The following is a 26,370-nucleotide window of genomic DNA, read 5'->3' as shown; positions in this document are numbered from 1 at the left end:
ATAGGTGAAACGAACTTGAGTTCTATTCAATCGAACCAAACAAGACAGGTGTGAATACACCCTCAGAAAAAAAAGAGAAAAAGTGGTAATTTATTTAGTTTTGCTTATGGGCTGATGGGAAAACCATTTTTAAGTATTAAAACATTGTAGAATAATCTGGAAACATACTCCAAGTACTGTACATGTATCTGTGGATTTACATGTTGAGTTGAGATATAGACCATTTGTGACCCTGGACCACAAAACCGGTCAGATTTATACAGCATCTGAATAAATAAGCTTTCCATTGATGTATGGAGAGGATTCCTACTATCATCTTATTTTGCAAACATGCACAGGACAAAAATGGACAATACAACATGTTATCAAAGACTTTTAAAAGGAAAGTTCACAGAAGTGAAAATATAGTAAAGGAAGTAGCTGTAAAACCTCAAAATAGTATGTGTATAGAAGTATGTGAATGGAAATATGTGACACTGGACCACAAAACCAGTCATTAGGGTCAATTTTGTGAAATTGAGATTTATACATCATCTGAAAGCTTTCCATTGCTGTATGGCTGAGATACAACTATTTGAAAATCTGGAATCTGAGGGTGCAAAAAAATCACAATATTGAGAAAATCACCTTTAAAGTTGTCCAAATTAAGTCCTTAGCAATGCATATTACTAATCAAAAATTAATTATTGATAAATTCAAGGTGGGAAATGTACAAAATATACTCATGGAACATAATCTTAATTTCCCAATGATGTTTGGCATAAAACAAAATCAATCATTTTGACCCATGCAATGTATTATTGGTTATTGCTACAAATACACCCATGCTACTTATGACTGGTTTTGTGGTACAGGGTCACATTTACTCTGAATGCCTGTCCTGCTTGAACATCTATGCTGAAATTCCTAATAAGAATTCTGTATAGACTTGGATGAAGGAGATAGACTTGCTGAAGTCCCCTTGGTCCATCTGGTTTCTCTCCTTCTCTCTTTCTCTGTGTGATGTCCATCAGTACTCTCTCATCCCAATGATGTTTGGCATAAAACAAAATCAATCATTTTGACCCATGCAATGTATTATTGGTTATTGCTACAAATACACCCATGCTACTTATGACTGGTTTTGTGGTACAGGGTCACATTTACTCTGAATGCCTGTCCTGCTTGAACATCTATGCTGAAATTCCTAATAAGAATTCTGTATAGACTTGGATGAAGGAGATAGACTAGTAAATCACGTTGAAGTTCCTTGGTCCATCTGGTTTCTTTCTCTGTGTGATGTCCATCAGTACTCTCTCATTCCTACTTCATGTGTATTTTCCTTTCCAGCAAGCATGGATTCCCACTGTAAACGCAGCCCTCTGAAGACACATGTCTTCCTTGATTCCCTCAACCCCAACTCACATATACACATCTATACACACACGTCCCTTTATTTCCAATAAACAGTATGTCTGTTTAACCTTAAGGTCAGAAAGTCTCCACCTGTCAGTCACTTTTACTGTGGAAGCATTTGTTTCATTTGTGGGGAGATTTGTTTGGATTCAGACTTGGTGGGTTGCAGAAGAGAAGAGTTTGACCACCATGCTGTAACATTTCCTTCACAGCTGAAGTCTAAGCAGACCACAGAGAGAAACTTTATATTATATTATATTATATTATATTATGTATGAACAAAATATCAAACCAAGGGGTGTCTGCAAACACATTTTCTCAGAACTTGATTTTTCACTCTTGTTTGTCAACCACAATGTGTCCACTATGTATCATTTAAAATGTAAGATTTGTTTTATAGTTGATCAATTTGCTGAAAATTAGTTTGCTTAAATGTGTATTTGAGTGTGAAACATGAATTATGATTGAGAGAGCACTTGTCTGGTGGTCTATGGTTTATAGAGGTCACAGAGGTTATGTCTGACTGTTTATAGGGATGTGCATATATAAAAGTGTGTATCCAACAGCCGTTTTCAGGGTGATTAAATTAAAGGCTGAAAAAATAACTAAACTGTACAAAAAGGTCAAAGGTTGTTTCTCTGCAGCACAGTATATCCTTTAATCCAGTGATGGGCAAACTTGGCCCTTCCAGGCCACTTTTCTGCAGAGATTTGATCCAACCCTGATATGACTCACCTGCCTGTAGCCTTCTAGTAGTCTTGAAGACCATGATTAGCTGGTTCAGGTGTGTTTGATTAGGGTTGGAGCTAACCTCTGAAGGAAAGTGGCCTGGAAGGGCCAAGTTTGCCCAACCCTGCTCTAGTCTCACAGAGTCAGACTAGTTGCCCGGCAACATATCTCAAAAGGTTGCCCTGTGTGTCATCAGCCAAAGTCTGGTCATGACTGGAAAATGACCAACCGGAGATTATTTTGTTTTTATGTTACATCAAAGACTATAGAATACCCAAGACGTGTCACTCGTATAGTTTTGAACAGGGAAAAATGCAACACTTAAAGGGCGAATTCCAAAAGGAAGTGAGCATCCCTATGTCATACTCCCTTCAAAGGGCCGAGTCCTTGAAGTGTGTTCTTTGAAGGATTACCATTGTTCTACTCACTGTTACTTGCTTTAATGGCAGATGTGTGTCTACCTTTGAGTGCAGGTGAGGACATGTTCAAGCTGCATTCGGCGCAGGAGCCACTGGAGAAGCAGATCCGCGACCTGATGGAGAGGCAGACCCAACTGAGAGAGCGGAGAGCCGCGCTGGAAACATCCCGGGCTGACGCTCACAAGTCCGAGGTAAGTATACAGCCCGCTGCTAACTCTCCCACCACCTCTACTCCGTGTGTTTCTCTGCACAGGTCCGGTGCGATCTTCCCAGATGTCCTTCATTCCGGCGCCGGGACACCACGGACCCTGGGTGCACCCGCCACGGAAGAAGCCAGGCCCCGGGCGACGACCTCTCCACCTCCGCCGCATCCGGTCTTTGCTCCGCTGCCTCCGGTCTTCGAGATCTCCACCCGGAACCGCTTCGCTCCCCTCCGCGAGACGGAAAGTGACGGTGTAATCGTCTAATTCTACTTACGTTTGTATGTGAACTCGAAATCAACCCCAATTGTTCTTTAAAAAGCATAGAAAGACCTCCTAACCGAAGATCACATGATCACAAACGGAAATCACTTCCATGAAGTGACCATCGCATGTTCCCTTCTAACAGACTTCTGGAAGGGCCCTTCGTGAAGGGATTCAGTTGTTCACTTTCGTTTGGAACGTCCCTACAAATGACGTCCCCTTCCCGAAGTGCCCTTCAAGGGCACAAAAAAGCCGTTTGGAATTCGTCCTTAATATGGCCGCTCGGAATTCTCCCTTAATATGGCCGCTCAATCGCAGGAAGCCCCGCCTTCTGAATGAAAGAGCCAATCACTAACCGGTCAAGTCAGCGCGTCACTGCAAACACTGCAAAGTGCGCATGCGCACTGACTGATCTAGCCTGAAAAATAAGCTTTTTATAACGCTATTTAAGCAAAAGAAACAACATTTATGACACAGTTGTTGTACGATGAAATTTAATCGTAAGCTTAGTGAACAGTTTTAGAGAATTTGATGTTTCCCCATTCAAAGTGATAGGAGCTGCACGTGCATGCCCGAGAGGCGTTTCAAAGATGGCCGCCGAGTGACATGACTTGCCTTAAAGGGAATTTGGTTACGTTAACACTGTGTCTACATGCTTTCATCCAATGTGGGGTTATATGAAAAAGATTATACTACAATACTGTGACATACATAAAGGTAAGACAAAATCTTCTAAACATGTATTGTGTCATATATAACTGACAAATTCCCTGGTGATCTAATCGACTTTAGTTTTATAGCTCTTACTGCTCTTAATGTACAGTATGTCCACAGTTGTCTCTTTTGTGTCTGTTTTTTGTTTTCATTAAGTTTATGAGAGAAAGTTGATATGTGCTGTAAATGAAATATAAGTGAGAACTCTTTGAAAGAGCAACATCTGAGCAAATATTTTTTCTGGGCAACATTTTCAAGAACTAGAGACAAAGATAACACTTAACCCAGTCATAAAAACGCACTAACAAAGAGGGCTGATAAGACCAAACACATGCCACTGTCCTTTATATTCTTTATACACACACACACACACACTTGCAAACCAGTTGCGGTATCACAATGTTTGTAACAGGTTCTGTATTTTTATTTGTGGTTATATTGCTATTGCAGTCCAGTATTTTGGTGAAATATTCTGTCAATCACTCATCTTTGACTGTATAATAATCCCACAGATAGGGTGATTGTGTGTATGTGTGCATGTTTGTCCCAGGTAAACATGCTAGACATTCTCCACATTTCTGCACCTCAGTGTTACTCACAATCTTCCTTCTTTTCCAAGTTACCATGTTTATTATCCACTGTGTGTGTGTGTGTGTGGCACGTGGGTTGGTGGTTGTGTGTATGTGTAAATTAAACTGAATGATTAATAAGTGTGTCATTGAAAATACAATTAGTTACAGAAACATATAATTTACTAAACTACGGTCATTTGTTACAATAAAAATATTCAATTTTCAAAACTACATATAATGGTTTTAATTAGGTCACATATTTATTTATGTACTTTTAAAATTCCTGAAATGGTAGACATGCATATTTTATTTTTAGTTTATGTTTTTTATGTTTATTTTATGCTTTTTTCAGGGTCGCCATCCTAGATCGCATCATGTTATTGGACCAATTGGACCATTCTGTTTCATTTCCTACTTTTTGCAGTAAAGATTAAGGTAAAGTTAGACTAAATTAATCAAGACATACATGCAGATATATTAATACACTACCATTCAGTTCAAGTGCCATTCAAGTTTTGTGTCAGTGAGATTTTGTTTTCTGAAAGACATTAATACTTTTAATGATGAAAAGTGACAACTTATACATTGATACAAAAAAAAGATTAAAAGAAGAAAACACTTATCACCATTTCCACAAAAATATTAAGCAGCATTAATTTTCAGCATTAATCATAATAATAAGAAATGTTTCTTCAGCGCTAAATCAGCCTATTAGAATGATTTCTGAAGAATCATGTGACACTGAAAACTGGAGTAATGGCTGCTAGTTTTTCTTTCAAAAATATAACAGACTACAGAGACTTCTTACAAAAACATTTGAAAAATCTTACTGAACTCACTAGTATATACAGTCAGGTCCATATATATTTGGACACAGGCACAATTTTTTATTATTTTATTCTGCTGACCAAAACATATTCAAGTTACAGTTATATAATTAATATGGGCTTAAAGTGCACACTCTGAGCTTTAATTTGAAGGTATTCCTATCACAATTGTAGGACAGGTTAAGAAATTACAGCTCTTTAATATGTACCTCCGCCCTTTTTCAAGGGACCATAAGTAATTGGACACTTGACTCAAAAGCCATTTCATGGACAGATGTGGGCTATTCCTTCATTATCTCTACATCAATTAAGCAGGTAAAAGGTCTGGAGTTGATTCTAAGTGTGCCATTTGCATTTGGAAGCTGTTGCTGTGAACCCACATCATTTGCTCAAAGGATCTCTCCATGCAGGTGAAACAGACAATTGTTAGGCTTCAAAAACAGAACAAATCCATTAGAGAGATAGCAGGAACATCCGGAGTGGCCAAATCAACAGTTTGGTACATTCTGAGAAAAAAAGAACGCACTGGTGAGCTCAGCAACATAAAAAGGCCTGGACGACCATGGAGGACAACAGTGGTGGATGATCAGAGAATCATATCCATAGTAAAGATAAACCATTTCACAACATCCAGCCAAGTGAAGAACACTCTTGAGGAGGTAGGTGTGTCACTGTCAAAGTCTACAATCAAGAGATGACTTCACGAGAACAAATACAGACGGTTCAACACAAGGTGCAAACAAGGCCAGATTAGACTTTGGCAAAAACATCTAAAACAGCCAGACCACTTCTGGAAAAGCATTATTTAGACGGCTGAAATTAAGATCAACCTGTACCAGAATGATGGGAAGAAAAAAATATGGAGAAGGCTTGGAACAGCTCATGATCCAAAGCATACATCGTCTGTGAAACATGGTGGAGCAGTGTGATGGTATGAGCATGCATGGCTTCCAGTGGCACTGGGTTACTGGTGTTTAGTGATGACGTGACAGAGGACAGAAGCAGACGAAAGAATTCTGAAGTGTATAGGGATATACTGTCTGCCCAGATTCAGTCAAATGGAGCAAAGTTGATTGGACGGTGCTTCATAGTACAAATAGACGATGACCAAAAACATACAGAGAAAGCAACCCAGGAATTTTTGAAGGTAAAAAAGTGGATTATTCTGCAATGGCCAAGTCAGTCTCCTGATCTCAACCCAATTGAGAATGCATTTCACTTGCTGAAGACAAAACTAAAGGCAGAAAGACCCACAAACAAACAACAACTGAAGTCAGCTGCTGTAAACGCCTGGCAAAGCATCACAAAGGAGGAAACCCAGACTCTAGTGATGTCCATGAGTTCCAGACTTAAGGTAGTCATTGCCTGCAAAGGATTCTCAACAAAATATTAAAAATGAACATTTTACTTATGTTTACATTTATTTGTCCAATTGCATTTGAGCCCCTGAAAATGGGGGTCTGTGTATAAAAATGGTTGTAATTCCTAAATAAAATAAAATGTTATGTTATTTTTTTGTTCAACCCCTTGAATTAAAGCTTAAAGTCTGCACTTCAATTACATCTTGATTGTTTTATTTCAAATCCATTGTAGTGGTGTATAAAGGCAAAAGCACAAAAACTCAGAATACTTCCGGACCTGACTGTATATGCATTTATTTGTTCTGTTTATTTCCTTTTTTTTTCTTGAAAAATAAACACTAAATAAACTAAGCTTGTAAATAAATAAAATAATAACAAATTAAATTATCTTGCAAGAATATAATACAAAATATAATAAAAAGACATTTTATTTTTGCAGCATTTAAAATCAGTTTGCAAACCTGTTCATAAATATTAGGCCTATAAAAGACAGTCACCACTCCCCTCCAGGAATTTGCTTTATGTGACTTTCTGACCCATAAGTCTTAAACTGGGTGTTTCTGCATATTCAAAGTTACTCTCTGTCTATACTGAGAGGAAGTTACACAAGGAAGCCAACTTAGAATGCTCTCATTGTCATCAACAAAGCTGTGTATCACAAACTTGCATTATAGACAGCTTTGTTCATCATAAAATCACAGGTTCGTTGAAAAACCTTAGATTCCTTAAGAACCGTTTTTGAGTTCTTCAGTTGGTTCTTTTGAGATTCTTGATGTTACATTATGAGTTCTTCTGATCAGTGATTTGGTTGTGTGTTCTTTAAAGCATAGGCCATACTGTACATAATGCAAAGTGTTAGGACTAACCGCTGGACTGAATGGCCTAAACTTTAAAAGGCTTTCTTTAGACTGTAACTTTTATTTTTAAGCATGTAATGGGAGTGTTCTAGTGTGAAACACATTATGTGTGAATTGGGCCTGAGAAAAAGAAAAACATTCTGAGCACATTTAAAAGTCAAATGGGTTAGTTAAGACTAAGAGTTCATGAAGGTAAAACTCCCCTGTCACGTCAAAATGCCAGATCTGTCACACGCTTACCAAAACAGTGAATCAGAAGAGTTGAGCAAACATTTCACATTTTAAATCTGACATCAACCATGTACTCAGAGACCATAACACCCCCCTGTACAGACATAATATACACATGTAAAACCAGTGTTGGGAAGGTTACTTTGGAAATGTAATCGCGTTTTGATTCAAGTGTACTGACCTACTTTTGATTTATTCGTCCAAAATGTGGCATATTCCGTCCGCGTTAGGCTATAGGAATTCCGTTTTTATGACTGGATTCTATGAACCAGTCTGTGTTTTCCGCATCGCGTAAATTATAGGACCATATGTCTCAGAGTAGTCAGTGCAATTTGGGGAAAAAAAATCAATTAAATCTGTATGTAGATGTGTGTAAATATTCAAATGTAATCCCCTTTGTAATCGTTAACATTTTCATAAGTAACTGTAATTTAATTACACATTTTTTCTTAGTAACTGTAACTGATTACAGTTACATTTATTTTGTAATTAAATTACGTAACGCCGTTACATGTAACTAGTTACTCCCCAACACTGTGTAAAACTAGACAGACGACAAGGAGCCCAAGGTGTACAGGTATAGTTCAGCGTGGGAGAGGTCATTCATGTTGTCACAAATGGCTATAGGGTGTGAAACTACAGCAGAGTGTTCTAGCTATAGTTTTGAGCCATATTTAACATCCACAGTCAAAGGGTAACATCATATAGTTTTTACCTCAGCTGCTTCTTCTAACATACATGAAAATGTATCACTGACAATGTTTTGCAAGGTCAGTGAACATTAGGGGAAGCTAAATATTATATCCCTGGATCTACACTTTAAAATAATGACATCTGTGATTTGTTTTGCTCTGTAGAAAAGGATTTTAACCGAAAAGGGACGTTTTAAGCTGTTAAAAATGTTAATATGTATTATTTTAATGATAGATTGTATAATAGAAATATAAAATAAATATACTATTGATTATAATTAACATATCAGTTTTCATACTAAATTATATACACTACTCTTCAAAAGTTTGGGGTCAGTGAAAACAGTAATATTGTGAAATATTACAATTTGAAATAACAATTTTATTACATTTTTATAAAATAAATTTATTCCTGTGATGGCAAAGCTGAATTGTCTTCGGTGTCACACGATCCTTCAGAAATCATTCTAATATGCTGATTTGGTTCAATCAGCATTGATAACACTTAATCAGTAAGTGTGCTGCTTAATATTTTGATGGAAACTTATATGTTTATATGTTCAGGATTCTTTGATGAATAGAAAGTTCAAAAGAATAGCTTTTATTTTAAATAGAAATCTTTTGAGACTTTTAGATAACATAATAAATATTAAATATATTACATTAATGAAAAAACATAATACATTAACATAATATTTGAGAGATTGGTGTTTTGTCTTTAGGTAGCTGTCATTTGTTATCTTTCGTGTTGTTATTCTATATTCACTTGTTGATATTGAATACAACGTCTGGCAGTGTTGCAACTTCACATATTGCAGTTTTTGTCTGTATTTGGGGAGGCGTGTGGGGTCGGGCCCTTATAGGTTTGTCTGTCCACCCTAAATGAAGCTTGGCAGCCATTTCCACGGTTCCCTGAGAACCGTCAGGCCACACACACACATGCATGCAAACACAAAGTCACAAGCTTAGGAGGTGTGTGTTGCTTTTAACATGAACATGTTATTTGCCTTTCTGAATTTCTTTGTCAAAATATATTCTGATGACTTTGTCATTTATCTTGTGTCGAGTAAAATGTCTCCAGCACTATTAGTAATAGGTTTTCACACATGTGTGAGTACAGACACATAGACAGCAATGTCTCAGAGGCAAAGGTGACAGACTGTCAGCCATCAGCTGAAAAATTACCGCCAGGTGGTTTATTTTTGCTCCATTTTAGGGCCACTGTATTAAAGCTTTTTTTTTAATGCAGAAATTCCAATAGTCATAATGCCATCTGACTTTTGCAGAACGATGATGTAACCTTCCCCACTACAGTTCATGATGCTGGAATGTTACAGGCTGTTGACCGAGGCAAAGGATTGTGGGTATTGTGTACGGAGGAACATGGAGGTGTAAGGGGTGAGCTATCTGCCTCACACACTCACATTAAACTCCTACAGCTAAACACACAAGCCACCCACTGCACACACACACAGCAGGTCAAACACGATGGCACCGGCAATACTGTATGCATGACATTTAGACAAGTTCACACACAGAGTCAGATAGTTTTGCGATAACTTACTGACAAGAAGGTATGCTGGTACTAAACTGACTGTATGTCCACTGCGAGATAGACAGAAAGTGAGTATGTGTGCGTGGTGGGAGACAGTAACACAGTAATGTGAAGTACACTGCACACATGCACATTATTACAACATTAATCCTCCACGGTGACCTTTTCTTGTAGCTCTTTCAGACACAACACACACAAAACATAATTTGTGTGTGTTAGCTGTTTAGTATTTGGTATTGGGTTGGGTTAATTTAAATAAAACTTCCAGTTCTTGGGTTCATATAGAGTAACAAATAATAAACATATAAATCCAGTGAACTGATTATGGATATATTGGTGCTGGAAAAATTAAAACAATTTGTTTGAATTTGAAAATCTTCTCTGTTACAGGGTGATCATTTAATGTTTAATGTACAGAGACAACCACAGACATTTGGTCTTTTTGTCATTTAATATGGGCTTCCATATACCATGTGCAGAATTTGAACTAGATTTTTTCCCTTTCTTCTTCTTCTTTTATAATATACTGTTCAAAAGTTTCAGCTCAGTAAGAATTTTTTCAATGTTTTTGTAAGAAGTCTCTTATTCTCACCAAGATTAATCAAAAACACAGTAAAACAATAATATTGTTAAATATTGTTGCAATTTAAAATAACTGTTTTCTAATTCAATTGTTATTAATTATTTATCCAGTTTTCAGTGTCACATGATCCTTCAGAAATCAATCTAATATGCTGATTTGATGCTCAATAAATATTTCTTAAAAATTTTATTTAAAATTAAAGGTTCCAAAAGGGTGGTTTCCACAGTGATGCCATAGAACAACCATTTTTGGTTCTCCAAAGAACCTTTCAGTGAACAGTTCTTAAAAGAACCAATTTTCCTTAGCGTGAAGAATCCTTTTCCACTATAAAGAACCTTTTGTGCAATTGAAAGGTTCCGTGGATGTTAAAGGTTCTTCATGGAACTATAGAAAGACACCAATAAAGAACCTTTATTTTTAAGAGTGTATCAATGTTGAAAACGGTTGTTCTACTTAATACTTTTGTGGAAACCATGATACATTTTTTTCAGGATTCTCTGATGAATAGAAAGTTCAAAAGAACAGCATTTATTTGAAACAGAAATGTATTGTAACAATGTAAAAAAACAACAACTTTTCTGTCACTTTTGATCAATTTAATGCACTCTTCCTGTATTAAAAATGTTGTTTTTTGTATGCTAATGCAATTTTCACTTTCTTTTTTCTTGAAGTCTGGATCTCGAAGTCACGGTGATTGCAGATTTAGGATGATCAATAAACTGAAGTCATTTTGACAATGTTCAAAGACTGCAAGTGGATTCCAAAAGCATTTTAAATGGATTATTTTTTTTAGCTGTACAGCCACAAACCTAGTATCTAATAGTATCTTAGTATCTAATCTGATGACAACATGTGTACAGTGCAATATGAAGTTATTTCAGAGAAACAGACTTTTGCTGCCTGCTGTCAGACTGAAACTTTTAAAGCAACCTCTGGGACCCCTAAATCTTAAAGGTGACAGGTTTAGGTCTCCATGGCGATGGCTTTACAAGTCCCTGAAGGAACAGCCAATCAGCCGCAGGTCTCCACAGCGTGAACAGATTCCGGTCAGGTCAGCATCTTAGAACCAAGGGGGGGTTCAGACCTCACACACACTCATTCAAACACACACTTCCACGCACACACTGAAAATGTGTCGATGCATGATTAGTAGTTCATTAAACAAAAATTCCCAGTAAAAAAAAAGGGCCTGAACCACCTGGGCTGGAGTGATTTTGATTATGTGTGCGGTGTTGGTACATTTACAAGAATGATTTGAGATACTTTTGATATGCCCTTTGTGGGTTGGCGTCCCGTGATAGGTTTCCATGGTAATGATTGCATGCTTTCTGCATTCCGATGCCTTAATACCGAACAACAGCAGCTGTGGGAATGTAGCAATTTTACTGCCATTGTTGACTATACAATCTACGAAGACCCTGTCACCTAGACAACCTGGCTTACCAACACATTTAACATCGCTAATCGTAAACTGTACAAATATTTACAGATAAGTATGACGCTAACCATCTGCAGTGGCAACCTACACCTTTTAAGAATGTTAAAGGTGTAGGTTGCCACTGCAGATGGTTAGCGTCATACTTATCTGTAGTGGCAACTTACACCTTTTAAGAATGTTAAAGATTTTTTTGTTTGTTTGTTTTTATAATTGAACATTATGCTTAATAACATGCTTTTAGCATAACAAGGAATCTTAATTGATTCATTAAAATATTTAATTCAATAATATAATTATTTGTCAGTGCAGTGCAGTGTTATATTATTTATACACTAGAGTTTTTAGTAATGTTTTGAATTTGTTTTTATTATTATATTTTCAGTTTTCACTTTTTAGTAATTTTGTTATATGCCTTTCTTACTGTTTAGGTTTAATGTGTTTGGTAACACTTTACAATAAGATTCTATTAGTTAACTTTAATGCATTAATGAACAATAGTTAATAATGAGCAATACATTTGTTTGAGTATTTATTAATATTTGTTAATGTTAGTTAATACAAATGCAACTGTTTATTGTTACTTCGTGTTGGCTCATGTCCAATAAATTATATTAACAGACACAACTTTTTAAATAATGTATTAGTAAATTTTGAAATTAGCTAACTAATACTATATGGTGTAAAAGTATGTTTCGTTGTTAATTCATTTGAACTAATGTATTTAATTAATGTTAACAAATGGAACCTTATTGTTTGTTTTTATTTCAGTTTTAGTTTTTATTTATTTCCAGTTAGAGTTCTGACAGATACTTCTGTCAGCAAAATATGTATTTAATGATGAAAGGCTACAACAGTAGTAATAAGGGATAGTGCAAATTTCTTGTATGTGCAAACATAACAAACTTCTGACTTCTGCTAACAACCGATATTTCACATCTGAGAGACTTTTAATCTGATTCATAATTCCCTTTCCAAAACGTTTTTCATTCCTGGGGGGAACCCTGCAACAGATGCCAGGACAGTGTGTGGAATTAGCAAACATGCTCACAGCTAATTGAGTTTTGTGCCTTTGTGAAAAAGTGTGTGAATGCGCACAGTATTAGGGAGAGTTTTATCCTTAGGGTGCTATTTTAGCTAAGTGGTTGTGATAAAACTTTAAGATCATTAGCTTGGGTAAACACAAGATTTGTAATCAGTTTTGATTTTGAAGTCATCCACTTGAACAGACTTGAACATCGATTTCTGAAAGGGTTGTAAATGATCTGTATATCTGATCTTCTGCATGTGCACAATGTCAGCACTTCATAACACATTTCCCTGTGGGTTTGCTTCATACAGCTGTCGCTGCAAAGGTTAATGACGTGTTGGTCAAACACATTCTTGGCACTGAATGAATGGAAAAGCAGGCATGAATGAAATACTGAATGAGTAATTACAGTCGATTTTGTTATAACAAACTGAATAAGGTTTGGAAAACCTTTTCGTTTCACATGTTGGCGTCGCAGTGGACACACTCTACCCCAACTTCAGTCCGCAAAGCCCCGTAATTGACTGTTCATTAGCACAGGGTTGAGGGCAATATCAGCCTATTTCCCACACTGATTACCAAAGGCTAAGCACACTGATTGTACCTGTCCCCATAGCGACCCTATACTCCTCTCCTCAAACTAATATGCTTGTGCTGTTATGTCCCAAACTTTCAGATCTCATATTGCGTACAGCATAAGTCCAGTATCAATTTTAATGATAGATCACAATAATATGAAACCATTATCCTTTTTTTCTATTAAGGCACAAGACATAAAATCAGAATGAAAAAATAAATAAATGGAAGACTGTATAACACTATGTACAGTGTTAGTGGTCAATATAGTTTTTTTTTTTAATTAATACTTTTATTCAGCAAGGATGCATTAAATTGATGAAAATACATATGTAAAGGTAGTTAAAAAGTTACAAAAGATTTATGTTTCTAATAAATGCTGTTCTTTTGAACTTCCTATTCATGAAAGAATCCAGAAAAAAAATGTATCACGGTTTCTGCAAAAATAATAAGCTGCACAACTGTTTTAAACATTGATTATAACATAAAAAACTGATCATTCCTTGAGCACCAAATCAGCATATTATGACTTTTGAAGAATCATGTGACATTGAAGACTGGAGTAATGGCTGCTGAAAATTCAGCTTTGCCATCACAAGAATAAATTACATTTTAAAATATGCTAAAATAGAAAACAGATATCTTAAACCAATAATATTTCACAATATTGCTGTTTTTACTTTATTTTTGATCAAATAAATGCAATCTTGGTGTGCATAAGAGGCTTTTTAAAAAAATATATTAAAAGTTTTACCGACCCCAAACACTACATATCATATCATATATCATATCATATCATATCATATCCTTGAAAATATTCAATAAGTTTAAATATAACTTCAGATTCATTTTTATGGATTACTACTGTTGATGCACCAAACTCAATATTTAACTCAACTTATGTCAAGTGGAAATGTTTTTTTCCACGTTTCGAGTCAGGAGTCTACCTCATTTGAGAATGTGGTGACTAATCAGTGAGCAGGAAAGTCTATAGACATCTTGCACCACAGTACGGGTGTAGCTGCCCATCACTAGACAGCGATTTTGGAAAATTAAACAAATCTCAGTGTCTACCCTGAAAACACTGCACCTTACTGTAGCAATCTCTCTCTGTCGACCTCTCTTCTCCCTCCCCTGCTCTCTGACTCCACCCTGCTGTGGATAAAAGGTTGCTGTCTGCAGACTGTTTCTTGTTTAAGTCCAGTTCGCATTGGTCAGTTGGTCAAGGTGTGTGTTTCAGGGTCTTTCTGAGTGTGAGCTTGAGAATCCTTGAGATTATCTCCTCCTACGGAAAGGTAGTACTTTCAAAGGAAAGGTAAGGAAATACACTTATATATTCATCATTTCATTTATCTGCAACTGCTTGTCTTGATGCTTTTTGATGCACACTGTAATTTGCAAAACTGTTGCAAAATGATGATCAAGCAGACAAGTAATGACAGATGTGGAAATTGTTGTTTAATGAGTATAGATATACAGCAAAATACATCTTTTCCTAATTTTATTTAGCATATTTCTGTATCAGTGTCTGGTAGTGAGTGTTGAAAATCAAAACGAAACTTTATTTAGAAGCCGCCCTACTGCACTGATTGTAACAGGCAAAGATATTCAACTGTGTTTCATTTTTGAGGCTAATACACTATTTATCTCTGTGTGACATGAAGCTGATGAATTTTACTGCATGAAATGTGATGTATATAATCTTGTAGCTTGTTTAACCATTTATGGGTGGTTATACACTGTATAAAACACTCATGAATGTGTACAGGGAACAGCTATACAGACAACTTTATATCCATATTTTATTTATCAAATGTATTACAGAAATACTGAGCAGCTTTAGCAAGTTTGGCGGGAAGTTTCTAAGATAATGTGGGAGCTCCCTCTCCTGGTGGCAGCCATATGGAGTCTTTGCATACATGTGTGATTGTGATAGTGTGTACCTGATAGTGGACTCTTAGTTTAACCCTCAGTTGTGAGAATAATACAAAGCAGACATCCATTAGATGCACAATGAGATGTGTCTTGTGGAGGGCAGCCTGTCATTGTTGCAGAAATAAACTGTGTGATGACAATCTAACAGTGTCAGCAATAGTAATGCTATGAGTGATTTTTGGCACCTTTTTTAAGTTCTATTGAAGTTAGCAATAGGTTGATGGCAGATTAATCAGCTAATATTTGGCCAGTAACCATTCGCACTCCTTCTGCTGGTAGTTTAATCGCTACACAAATGTTAGAGGAGCCCGATAGCATAAAGGCTCTTCTTATTACTAAACTGACCAATCAGAATTGCGATGTTGCTTGCTTATACCTGAAGTGAAATTCCTTCAAGACTAATTCGAAAGTACTTGCTTCGGATTTGTGTACTAATAAAATGACGTTTAAATATAAAGCTCCTCCAATAATAAAAAAAACCTTCAAAAACATCCTATGGAACTTTTCAAACAAATTGCATTTTCTGTCTTTCTGTATTGCCCTGCTTGTTCAAGTTCTCTGTGATGATGTATTATTGTTGGAGATTAACACGTGCGAATAATACTAAAAAGAAAAAAAAAATTAAGTTGTCTCTCTTTGCAAATATAACCGATAATTGTCGGAGGAAACCATTAAAGCCAATCAGCTTTCACTATCACTTTAGTGTGTCATCAAACCTACATGTGAGACAACAGGTGAAGAGAAACATTCAAATTTATCCAAAATGTCAATCCAAATGAATAAAGGATTGCATAACAAGTGAAACTGAAAGACAGGGGCATAAATTAATTTGCCATGAATTTATCTACACTTAGGTGAGTGGATGATAGACGGAAAGGGGCTCTCAATTCAATCCTAAATGTTATTAATGGTCATAGTATGTGAGCACTGAGCAGCATGATTTTTTCCAATTTATTTGCCATTTTGACAAGTGTTGCATTGGTGATTGGAGAGATCTGAATGTGTTATTAATTATTGTAATATATCAGGATTTCTGTACATAAATAGCATAAAAATCTGAAATCTTTTAACAAATCTATTTACCAATCTAATATATGAATCTAGTTGTGCTAAATTCTTTCTCTTCTACAGGCATTCTTCTCTCTCCACACATGCACTTTGAGGCTAGCAGACCCTTGCTGTGTTTCTCACTCTTATTAACGCTCAGCTGTTAAAATGCTTCTAAGTGACCCAACAGATGCTTAGAGAGAATGACCCTGTTTTAGCTCAGAAAGGCCTGTTTGTTTCACAGCTGGGCTGGGAGTTGTGAATCCCACGGCATAATATAGTGCGCCTGGCTGCTACATCATACAGTAGATAAAATGAGACATTAACTGCTGTAGGTTGACTGGATTATGAATTTTTTAAGCACCTTTTGATTGGTCTGCAACAACACAAGTATGTTAGTACAGTCTCTGTCTCATCTATCTGGATTCCCAGAATTCAATTGTTCCTGGATCACAGTTTCATACATCAGTTAATTCAGTTTGGAAATTGAATGCTAATATAATTCCAACATACAATTTTGTTACAGTTACAGTTCATTTGTATTTGATTGTTGACATCTACTTTCCTAGCTGTGCTAGTTTCTTGTCCCTCATATAAATCCACACTCTTAATCCTCTCACATATTAAAATAATTGAACGTAAATCAACATTTCATATATGAAGATTTCTGTAAAAAAAAAAAAAAAAAAAAAAAAAAAAAGATATTAGCCAAGTAATTCAACAGATAGTGTAAATATATTGGCTTACTGCATCATGGCCTCTTGAAATCCTCCCTAGGTTTGCACCAAAAATCACCCCTCTCCTTTCTTCCCATAGAGAGCCAGAATAAAAGTGTTGTCATTGATGATTTATGTGTTTCTTTGTGAACGCAGCGCTCTGTAAAGATGGGAGAAAAGGGTGTGAGAGACTGAATGAAATGAAAGACAGAAGGGAAGAATGAGGGACTAGGCGGACAAGAGCAAGGAAGAATTTCTGTAAACACTGCTGGCCATCTGGGTCTCAGTGAGAGGCTGAATGTGAGTGTTTAACTAGACTTATTTGCTGAGGTGTTCATGCATTCAGTTACTGAAGCGATGGGATTCCAGAAGAACATTTCACAAATAGCATGGAGGACTTTCATTTTTACTGGGTTCAGAGGCCACGTTTAAAAGTATAGGCTAAATTTAGACACCACAGTGTTGGCGTCTCATTTCTTCAGAGTTGTATAATATCAAATGAAAAAGATTGAAGACTGTGTGATTATGGAAGGTGATGTTAACATTAAAACTGATATTATACTATTAATTTAATATACATTACTGTTCAAAAATTTTGATTGGTAAGATTTTATTTTATTATTTATTTACTGAACAAAGTCTCTAATCTTCACCAAGGCTGCTTTTATTTGATCAAAAGTACTGTTAAACCTCAATATTATAACATTTTACTATTTAAAATGACTATTTTGTATTTGAAATTGTAATTTATTGCTTTGATGCAAAGCTGTATTTTCAGGAGCCATTACTCCAGTCTTCACTGTCACATGATCCTTCAGAAATCATTCTAATATACTTGTGCTCTACAAAGTCTAATGAATCGTGAAAATGGTTGTGCTGCTTAACATTTTTATGGAAACCTTGATACTTTTTTCAAGGAACAGAATTTTTAAAATAAAAATCTTGAAAAAGAAATAACATGAATAACAATGAATGTCTTTACAGTAACTTTTCATCAATTTAATGCACCCTTGCTGAATAAAATAAAATTCATTAAAAAATTCACATTGACCCCTAACCTTTGAACGGTACTGTAATCTATTACAAAACACTATAAACTAAAACCAAGAGTTATGATAAATATGTGCCATATTTAACTTATGTTATGCCATAAAATAATTAAGGTATCACAGAAATATCTAATATTAACCTTTGTTGATAATTTCATTTAAATATGGACATTCATATATACATCTCCTAATTCCTGAGAATGTATTATTATGTGTCAAGGTTTCAGGACGTTAGCTTTTACAGTATATGTTTAGACCATCAAAAAATAAATAAAAATAAATAAATCAAATCACTTATCTTTTACACATCTTTTACACTTACTTCTTTCTGATTATAATCATCACTGGTATGTGTATGTTGTTCTAGTCATTGCAGTAATGCCTAGCTAATCAAAATGCTAATGTTAGCGCTTATGTTACTGAGTGCCTTTCCTCCTCATCACATTGTACTTGTTTACTGATTTGATTTTGCAATTTTTTTTTTTTTTTTTTGAGAGTGAATGAGACTCTGTGTCCAACCTTTTTAAAAATTGGAAGTCCAAAAAAAGGCCTGGGAGAGAATGTGAGAGAGTGAAGAAGCGAAAAGATGCCAGCTGTTAGGGTGAAAAGGTCTACATCAGTGTTTCACTCAATGTTTTTCATGTCAGATTTTGTTGCTGATTTGAAATATGTTATTTAAAAGGGGCAAGCGGTTTTTGAGATTTGGGACTTCCCCATTCAGGTAGATAGGACTTGGATGCCCAAAATAGCTACCTGGAGACATTGCAGAAATGGCCGCTGAGTAAACAAACTTTCTTGAAAGGGACTTTGGCTTACATTCATCTTTTTGTTCTTTTTCTTCTCTTCTGCATTTTCATTTTTAGTTACATTAGTGTTTGCATTTGAGAATGTGTGTGATTTGATTAATAAGGTCTTATAGTTGTAGCCAACAATAAATGTTTGTAGTTGGATAAAACTGTATGCCTTATACCACATAATTTGATAAATGTTGTCATTACACTTTATTAATGTGTAATGGAAATACATTACACTTAATTAATTAGGCACATATACATGTTAATGTTTTTTTTAACAAGCTTTTGATGTATAGTGGACATTATTATTAGCGTTACATGATGCTAAATCAGATTAAAAATGATTTATGATAGTGTACAGCTCATCCAGATCGGTCTTTGACCAGAAACTATATCATTACATCTCAAAGTCTCAAAGAGCGGAAAACCTAGATGGCACATAGCATATCTGCGTGATTCTCAGGAGCTTGAGAAAAAGCCAAAGGTCAGCTCCATCACTTCCGTCATTTTGAGGCAATCTTTGTTTCATTCACATCTTGTTGGTATTGTTTTTTTATTTTTGTTTTTTAATAAAAAATGAAGCATCAATGTGTTATGAAAGCTTATTTTGTCATGTAACTAGAGACAAGCAAAACATTAAATGGAGATATAACAATGTAAGCATACATGAACACCCACTGTTTACTGTCTGGGATTTCTGCAGTGTGAAAGGTAAATTACTGAAAGTTCCTTTCTAGTTACTTAGAACTTCACTAGAGATCCTTAGAAGTGAGAAAATCCAATAAACAGGTTGCTTCCTGTCGTTTGACTTGCTTTTACAGTTTAAAAGCAAGGTCATGTTTAAGAGTATAGGCTAAATTTAGATAACTGAGAAAGTCATGTCTAATCTCAAATCAAACATTTGAAGCAGGTATGAGATGATTGCATAATTATAGGAGGTGATGTTAACACTGAAATGTGTTATTATATTATTAATTACACTAAGTTGAAAAGTCTGGGGTAGGAGTAGGATTTTTAATGTTTTTTTGAAAGAGGTCTCTTTTGTTCTTAGACATTTACACTTAACATTTTAAACTAAATGGCCTGGATCTGTGGATTTGGAAATTATCATAAAATAGGTATGATTAAATTTCAAGGTAAAACTGTTGTTGATGTTTTTTTTTGTTTTTAGCTAAAAGAATATTAAAATTATAATGAATAGTTGCATAATCTTCCTTTGTGAAGGAAAAAGTGTATTGTGCTTGTATGTGATCTCTCAGTAGGCACTTTGGTAGTGTTTTGGTAGTTTAATGTCTTAACATGGTATACAATATTTTTAGTTTGTAATGTTTTTATTACATAGCAGACAACAGGGTGTGCTGCAGAGATTATAATTAATTGATACTGCTAGCAATATATATTATACATTACTTATTAGGTCCTTTTACTAACTTGTTAATGGTCATTTAGTTTTTATTTAGTTATGTTTAAAATTAATTGTTGATGGATTGAGATACATTTAAATAATTTATGTTTAATTATCAGTTAATTGGATGGTTAACACTTATTGATGTATTACTACATTGGATAATTAATTGATAACCTAACTGACCATTGATTGAATTATTAATTGTTTTATTTTTTATTTTTTTTCCACAGGCCATAGCCATGGCTTCTTTCCTAGTAGCTTTGGTGCATTTGGCTCTATTGCCATCAGCGTTTGGAGGTGCATATTATGGACACAAACCACATCCTCAACAACATCAACCCTTACCACAGATGCCTCATATGGGCATGGGAAAGGATATGTCACACATGCCATATCCACATTACAAAAAAAACCTACCAATGCACCTAAACAAAGGCAAAGATATCAAAGGTATGAAAACTTGTGTATCTTAGCACTTGTAGTCATATTATATATGGTATACATGGCATTGTAGTACTGACCCTGCCTTTCCCTTACAAAGGTGAAACCATTCCCAGAGGTGAGCAGGGTGTTCAAGGAGAGACTGGACCGCAAGGGCCCCCTGGTCCCCAAGGACCTCCTGGGCCTCAAGGTATTGGTATACAAGGCCCTCTTGGAAAGCCAGGACCTCCTGGTCCTCCAGGATTTCCAGGAGTTGGTAAGCTAGGAATGCCAGGTATGCCCGGGAAGTCAGGAGGTATTGGGCAGCCTGGACAGCAAGGTGAACAGGGACCCAGAGGTGAAGAGGGACAACCAGGCGTGACTGGGCCACCCGGCCCTCCTGGACCCCCCGGCCTGCCAGGAATAGGAAAGCCTGGTGGACAAGGATTACCAGGACAGCCAGGGGCAAAGGGAGAGCCAGGACATAAAGGTTTTCCTGGTCTCCGAGGGTTACCTGGGCCTAAAGGAGACAGAGGAATTGGACAACCAGGCCCACAAGGGCCAAAAGGGCCGATTGGGCCACTTGGCCCCCCAGGGCAGGCAGGATTACCGGGGCTCAGTAAGCCTGGCCTTCCTGGTGTAGCAGGTCCACCTGGTATGCCAGGAAAACCCGGAGAGCCTGGGGAGCCAGGTCCAGAGGGTCCACCTGGTGGACAAGGCCTAAATGGACCACAAGGAGCCCCTGGTATTGGAGTTCCAGGAGAAAAAGGATTACCAGGACAGCCAGGTGCACCTGGCCACAAAGGATTACAAGCACCACCAGGGTTGCCTGGGAAACCTGGATTACCTGGAATTGGCAAACCTGGATACCCTGGCCCAAAGGGTGACAAAGGGATGGGAGGGCTTCCTGGTCCTCAAGGACCAAAAGGAGACAAAGGTTACGCTGGTCAACCAGGCATGACGGGTCCCCCTGGTCAAACTGGTCCTCCGGGCCCTCCAGGAACAATGGGGGCACCAGGAGGAATTGGTTCCCCAGGACTAAAAGGAGAGGGAGGGGCAGAAGGAGCCAAGGGAGATCCTGGACCTATGGGACAGCCAGGTCCTCCAGGATTTCCTGGTCAACCAGGCCTCCAAGGTGAAGATGGAGAACCTGGGCCAAGAGGACCACCAGGACCCATAGGTCCCAAAGGTGAAGGAGGAAGCAGAGGTCTGCCTGGTCCCCCAGGTTCATCTGGCTTACCTGGTCTTAAAGGAGAACCTGGTCAGACTGGCCCTGAAGGACCACAGGGTCCTAAAGGTATTCCAGGACTTGCAGGTCCAGGAGGACCAATTGGGCCTCCTGGACCTTCCGGGCCAAAGGGAGAAGCTGGTCCACCAGGTCAAGCTGGTCCGCCTGGTGAAGGCATTGCTGGAATCCCTGGTCGTGTTGGTCCAGCAGGTCCACCTGGCCCAAATGGATCCCCAGGTCAGCCAGGACTCCCAGGTCCAGCGGGGCCTCCTGGACCCCCAGGCCCCCCTCCTTCTCCTGACCTGATGGGTGTTCTTCCTGAGATGGGCCCTGCCATAGATGGTATAAAAACTGGTGGGTACAAGAAAGGGAAGTATGCAGGTGGGGGTAATATGATGGGTGCCAATGGTCTGGAGATGCCTGCTTTCACTGCCAAATTGACCACACCATTCCCTCCAGTTGGCACGCCAATAGTGCTTGACAAATTACTGTATAATGGGCGTCAGAATTACAACCCTCAGACCGGTGTGTTCACCTGTGACCTCCCAGGCATCTACTATTTTGCCTATCATGTGCACTGCAAGGGTGCCAATGTATGGGTTGGGCTCTACAGGAATGGGGAGCCACTTATGTATACATATGATGAGTACAAGAAGGGATACCTGGATCAAGCATCTGGGAGTGCTGTGATTCCATTACAACCAGGAGACACAGTTTATTTACAGTTACCATCTGACCAGGCAGCTGGATTTTATGCAGGACAGTATGTCCACTCTTCCTTCTCTGGCTTTTTACTGTACCCAATGTAGACCACAAGAATAAGTGAAAGAATTTTAAGGAGAAAGAGGGGAAGAAAGAACTGACATTAAAATTAAAAAAAAAATGTTTAAAAGACTTTTTAAAAAATGTCAGTATTTTCACAAGGAAGAAAGAAGACTCATAGAAACAGCTCCTTTAAACACAACCAAACAATATCAATCTACAGACTGTATGAGTATATGCAATGCTAAATTACAGAATACTGTGTCTGTAGAGATACAACCTGCACAAAGACTCTCACAGATTGTAGTAAGAATATTCAATTCCATACCACATTTAAACAGATTTTTGAAAAGATTGTTTTTGTAACATATTTATGTATTTGTTTAATTGGTGGTATCCAACATGAGTATACATGCTTTAAAATGTTTAGAACACTATTTTTAATGATGATAACTAATGTATTCGCTTTGAATGAGATGCGAAAAGCCATTCAGTTTTTCAAAAATATCACATATCATGTTTCTCTTTCTTTATCAGTGATTTTAAAAATTTTTAAAGGTTTTGCACACTTGTAATATTTTAACACAACCTTTGTGTGAACTGCAACCAAAGTATGAATTTGTTTGTTTGTATGTCTGTGTGTGTGTGTGTGTGTACATGAGCATGAGCATGAGCATGAGAGAGCATGCGTGTATGTGCTAGATTTTATTTTAGCCAAACTCCCCGCCCCCCAAAAAGATTAGTTTTAAACTTTAAATATTAATTTGTCTGAAAACCACTTCTGTTTCTATAATGAACTTTCATCAAAATTATAGTTTTACTCACAATACTTTAAATATCTCATGATCATCAGTCATATATATCACATCACTTCCTTTGTTTCCACCATATTCTGAATTCAACTGCTGGCTTTTCAACTGTTGGATGAAATTTTACCCTTTTTTGACTACTGATTGTATAATAACCTTTGTTTTTATATGTCGGTCACTTTCAATGACGGTTCAAACATTGTCTAATCCAATGAAAACCCGTTTGAGTACCTCCCACCCCCTTTTATTTTAATTTGTTTGTGACTTTTTCTTTGAATTTTTTAATAAAGATGATTTACATCCATAACTGTGTGTCCATCAAATTCTTGTATTCTAATTTTGTTACAATGATATGAAATAAAATCTTATTACCATGTATGAAATTAGGTACTCTAAAGATTAGGTGATCTCTTGCAGTTAATCTCTGCACCTAAATTCTATGCTCGTTTATTAGTCATTTAAAAATGTGACAGTTTCTATTGTGAATAATAGGCCTACTATGCAATACTAGTAATTATTGTGGTAACTTTGTCTCTTAGTCATCAAAAAGAGAAAGAAAAAAATATTGTAAAATATTCTTCGAACTGTTATTTTATTATGCTTACGTTATATGATAACCTCCCTGGACATGTCCTAATAAATATTCATAAGCCTAGCCTTCACCATAGTATGATGGATTCGTCCGCTGTTACATCCTCTTCTTTCAGGAAATCAGAATGGTCAGGAATCTATTCAATATTCATGAGCCAAACCAGCGCATCCGGCTCAGTACTCGGTGATACTGAGGATGCGCAGACCGAGATGCTGCGCTGTCAAATCACATTGAGCGGAGGGGCGGAGAGATTCTTTATTGCCCTGTTTGTGCGCATGAGCAACATATTATTGCCTTCATTGATAAAAATCCTTTGTGTTAACATTTCCTCATCTAATCTCACTGTCGCTTTTGGCGCGTTTCATCACTTCATACGGTAAGTCATTTATTAAAAGGCGCATCGCATGAAATAACTACTTTGAATTTACAGTGATCCGTCTGTCAGTTCAAACAGTCAAATTATCCTTCATCCGGAAACCGGTCGCTATATGTGCCTATATGGTCTTAAATAGACCATTTTTTGATGCCTTTATTTCATTATTGTAAATAGACATATATCTGTATGCGTCACCTTTTATGTTTATAAACGTGAAATTCACACGCTTTGCTTGGGCTATATGTCGGGTTTCATTTTTAATGTAAGGTTGCGCAGATGTTCAGATATTACAGGACTATGTCATTTATCTATACTGGGACCCTGTATTAGATGTTACAGTAGTTATTGTGTGGCTTGATGCATTAAATTTTGAATACTTAATTTGAGCGTTTTTTTAGATATTTCTAAATATGCTCTGTACATTAAAAGTTGCAATTTGCAAAATTAATATGTTACGTGTTGGGATCTGTGAATAGCATGTACTGTATTTACACGTTGTTACAGTCATCTGGAAATCGGCAATGGCATCACGTGCGGGCCCAATAGCTGCAGGGAATGATGGGAGTGATTTTAAACATAGAGAGAAAGTGGCTTCTCACTATCAGATGAGGTAACTAACCCTTATACTCTCACAGTAATATAACATATAACCAATAACTGCATATATGTATATATCAGAATATGTATCTGAACTTTGATGTCTTTCAGTGCTTCACTGAAATCAGAGATAAAGAAGCTCACCATAGTGCATTTCTTCATATGGATACTGGTGGTGGCTCAGGTGGCTGTTAGTCATCTCAATCTGGTGTCACATGATCTGGTGGCCATGCCCTATCAGTGGGAGTATCCATACCTTTTGAGTCTCCTGCCCTCGTTTATTGGAGCCCTGGCCTTGCCAAAGAACAACATCAGCTATCTGGTGATCTCCATGATCAGTGCTGGTTTGTTCTCAGTGGCACCCTTGATTTTTGGTGCAATGGAAATGTTTCCACTGGCCCAGCAGCTGTACCGACACGGAAAAGTTTACCGGTTTATCTTTGGTTTCTCGGCCGTGTCTGTGATGTATCTACTCATGGTGATCGCTATTCAGGTGCACGCATGGCAAATCTACTACAGCAAGAAGCTTCTAGATGCCTGGTTCAACTCAACACTAGAGAAGAAGAAGAAATAAACATGCTGTTGTATACTTGAATTTATCTCAGTCTCAGTTGTTACTGTACAATGCATGCAATTATTATAAATGTTTAAATATTTACAATTTAAATGTACATTTGTAAGCTAACAAAGCTTAATATCTGGATTTTTTACATTTATTCACATATGTTAAAATTATGTTTACCTTTTTAAATTGTTTACCTTTTTTTGTTTTAACGTGTTATTTAAAACCTGAAATTCTGTTTGATTACAAAATGTTTAGTTCATGTCAAGAATACAGAGCCATTCACATCATTATTATTACTTTATAATAAAATTAAAAATAAATAAAATATTTCTTTAAATATTTTCTTTTCATTTATTTCAAACTAATTATTTCATTTTAAGCTTGAATTGAAAAAATCTAGCATGATCTATATCCGTTTTTTTAGCTTGCATTATCAATACTTTCTTTTATTATTTTGGTTGTGAATTGTTTTGATTTGGCTACTCAGAAATCTACTTCTGACACAACACTTTCACACATTATTTTTATAGACTAGGAGGTGATACATCAGTATCTGGTGAGAGGGAAGAGAAATCTAAAATATTTTACCTTATGTGAACAGAGGCTTCAATAAACCTATAAAGCTTCATGTC

General features: G+C 36.7%; 2 protein-coding genes across 2 annotated transcripts in view; both read left to right on the top strand.

The window, feature by feature from the left end:
- col8a1a (collagen, type VIII, alpha 1a) overlaps positions 1-22,846 on the top strand; it is a 27,225-nt gene extending 4,379 nt beyond the window's left edge. The window contains exons 7-8 of the mRNA XM_016454158.1: positions 20,620-20,839; positions 20,931-22,846. Coding sequence (XP_016309644.1) covers positions 20,620-20,839; positions 20,931-22,846 — 2,136 coding nt within the window. The remainder of the gene's footprint in view (positions 1-20,619; positions 20,840-20,930) is intronic.
- A 1,584-nt stretch (positions 22,847-24,430) lies between these two features.
- On the top strand, positions 24,431-25,876 carry jagn1a (jagunal homolog 1a). The gene is made up of 3 exons (XM_016454225.1): positions 24,431-24,576; positions 25,081-25,186; positions 25,285-25,876. Exons 2-3 carry the CDS (start codon positions 25,098-25,100, stop codon positions 25,745-25,747), a joined length of 552 nt encoding a protein of 183 aa, XP_016309711.1. The 5' UTR covers positions 24,431-24,576; positions 25,081-25,097; the 3' UTR covers positions 25,748-25,876.
- Positions 25,877-26,370: the final 494 nt, after the last annotated feature.

Source organism: Sinocyclocheilus anshuiensis, unplaced genomic scaffold, assembly GCF_001515605.1.
Source record: "Sinocyclocheilus anshuiensis isolate Anshui unplaced genomic scaffold, SAMN03320099.WGS_v1.1 scaffold976, whole genome shotgun sequence".
Taxonomy (NCBI): domain Eukaryota; kingdom Metazoa; phylum Chordata; class Actinopteri; order Cypriniformes; family Cyprinidae; genus Sinocyclocheilus; species Sinocyclocheilus anshuiensis.
This window is presented reverse-complemented; position numbering and strand designations above follow the sequence as displayed.

Bases quoted from the DNA above. Each gene is read 5' to 3' on its own strand.
- jagn1a (XM_016454225.1), top strand. From the start codon at position 25,098: ATGGCATCACGTGCGGGCCCAATAGCTGCAGGGAATGATGGGAGTGAT. The intron at 25,187-25,284 runs GTAACTAACCCT...GATGTCTTTCAG, and splicing joins GCTTCTCACTATCAGATGAG to TGCTTCACTGAAATCAGAGA.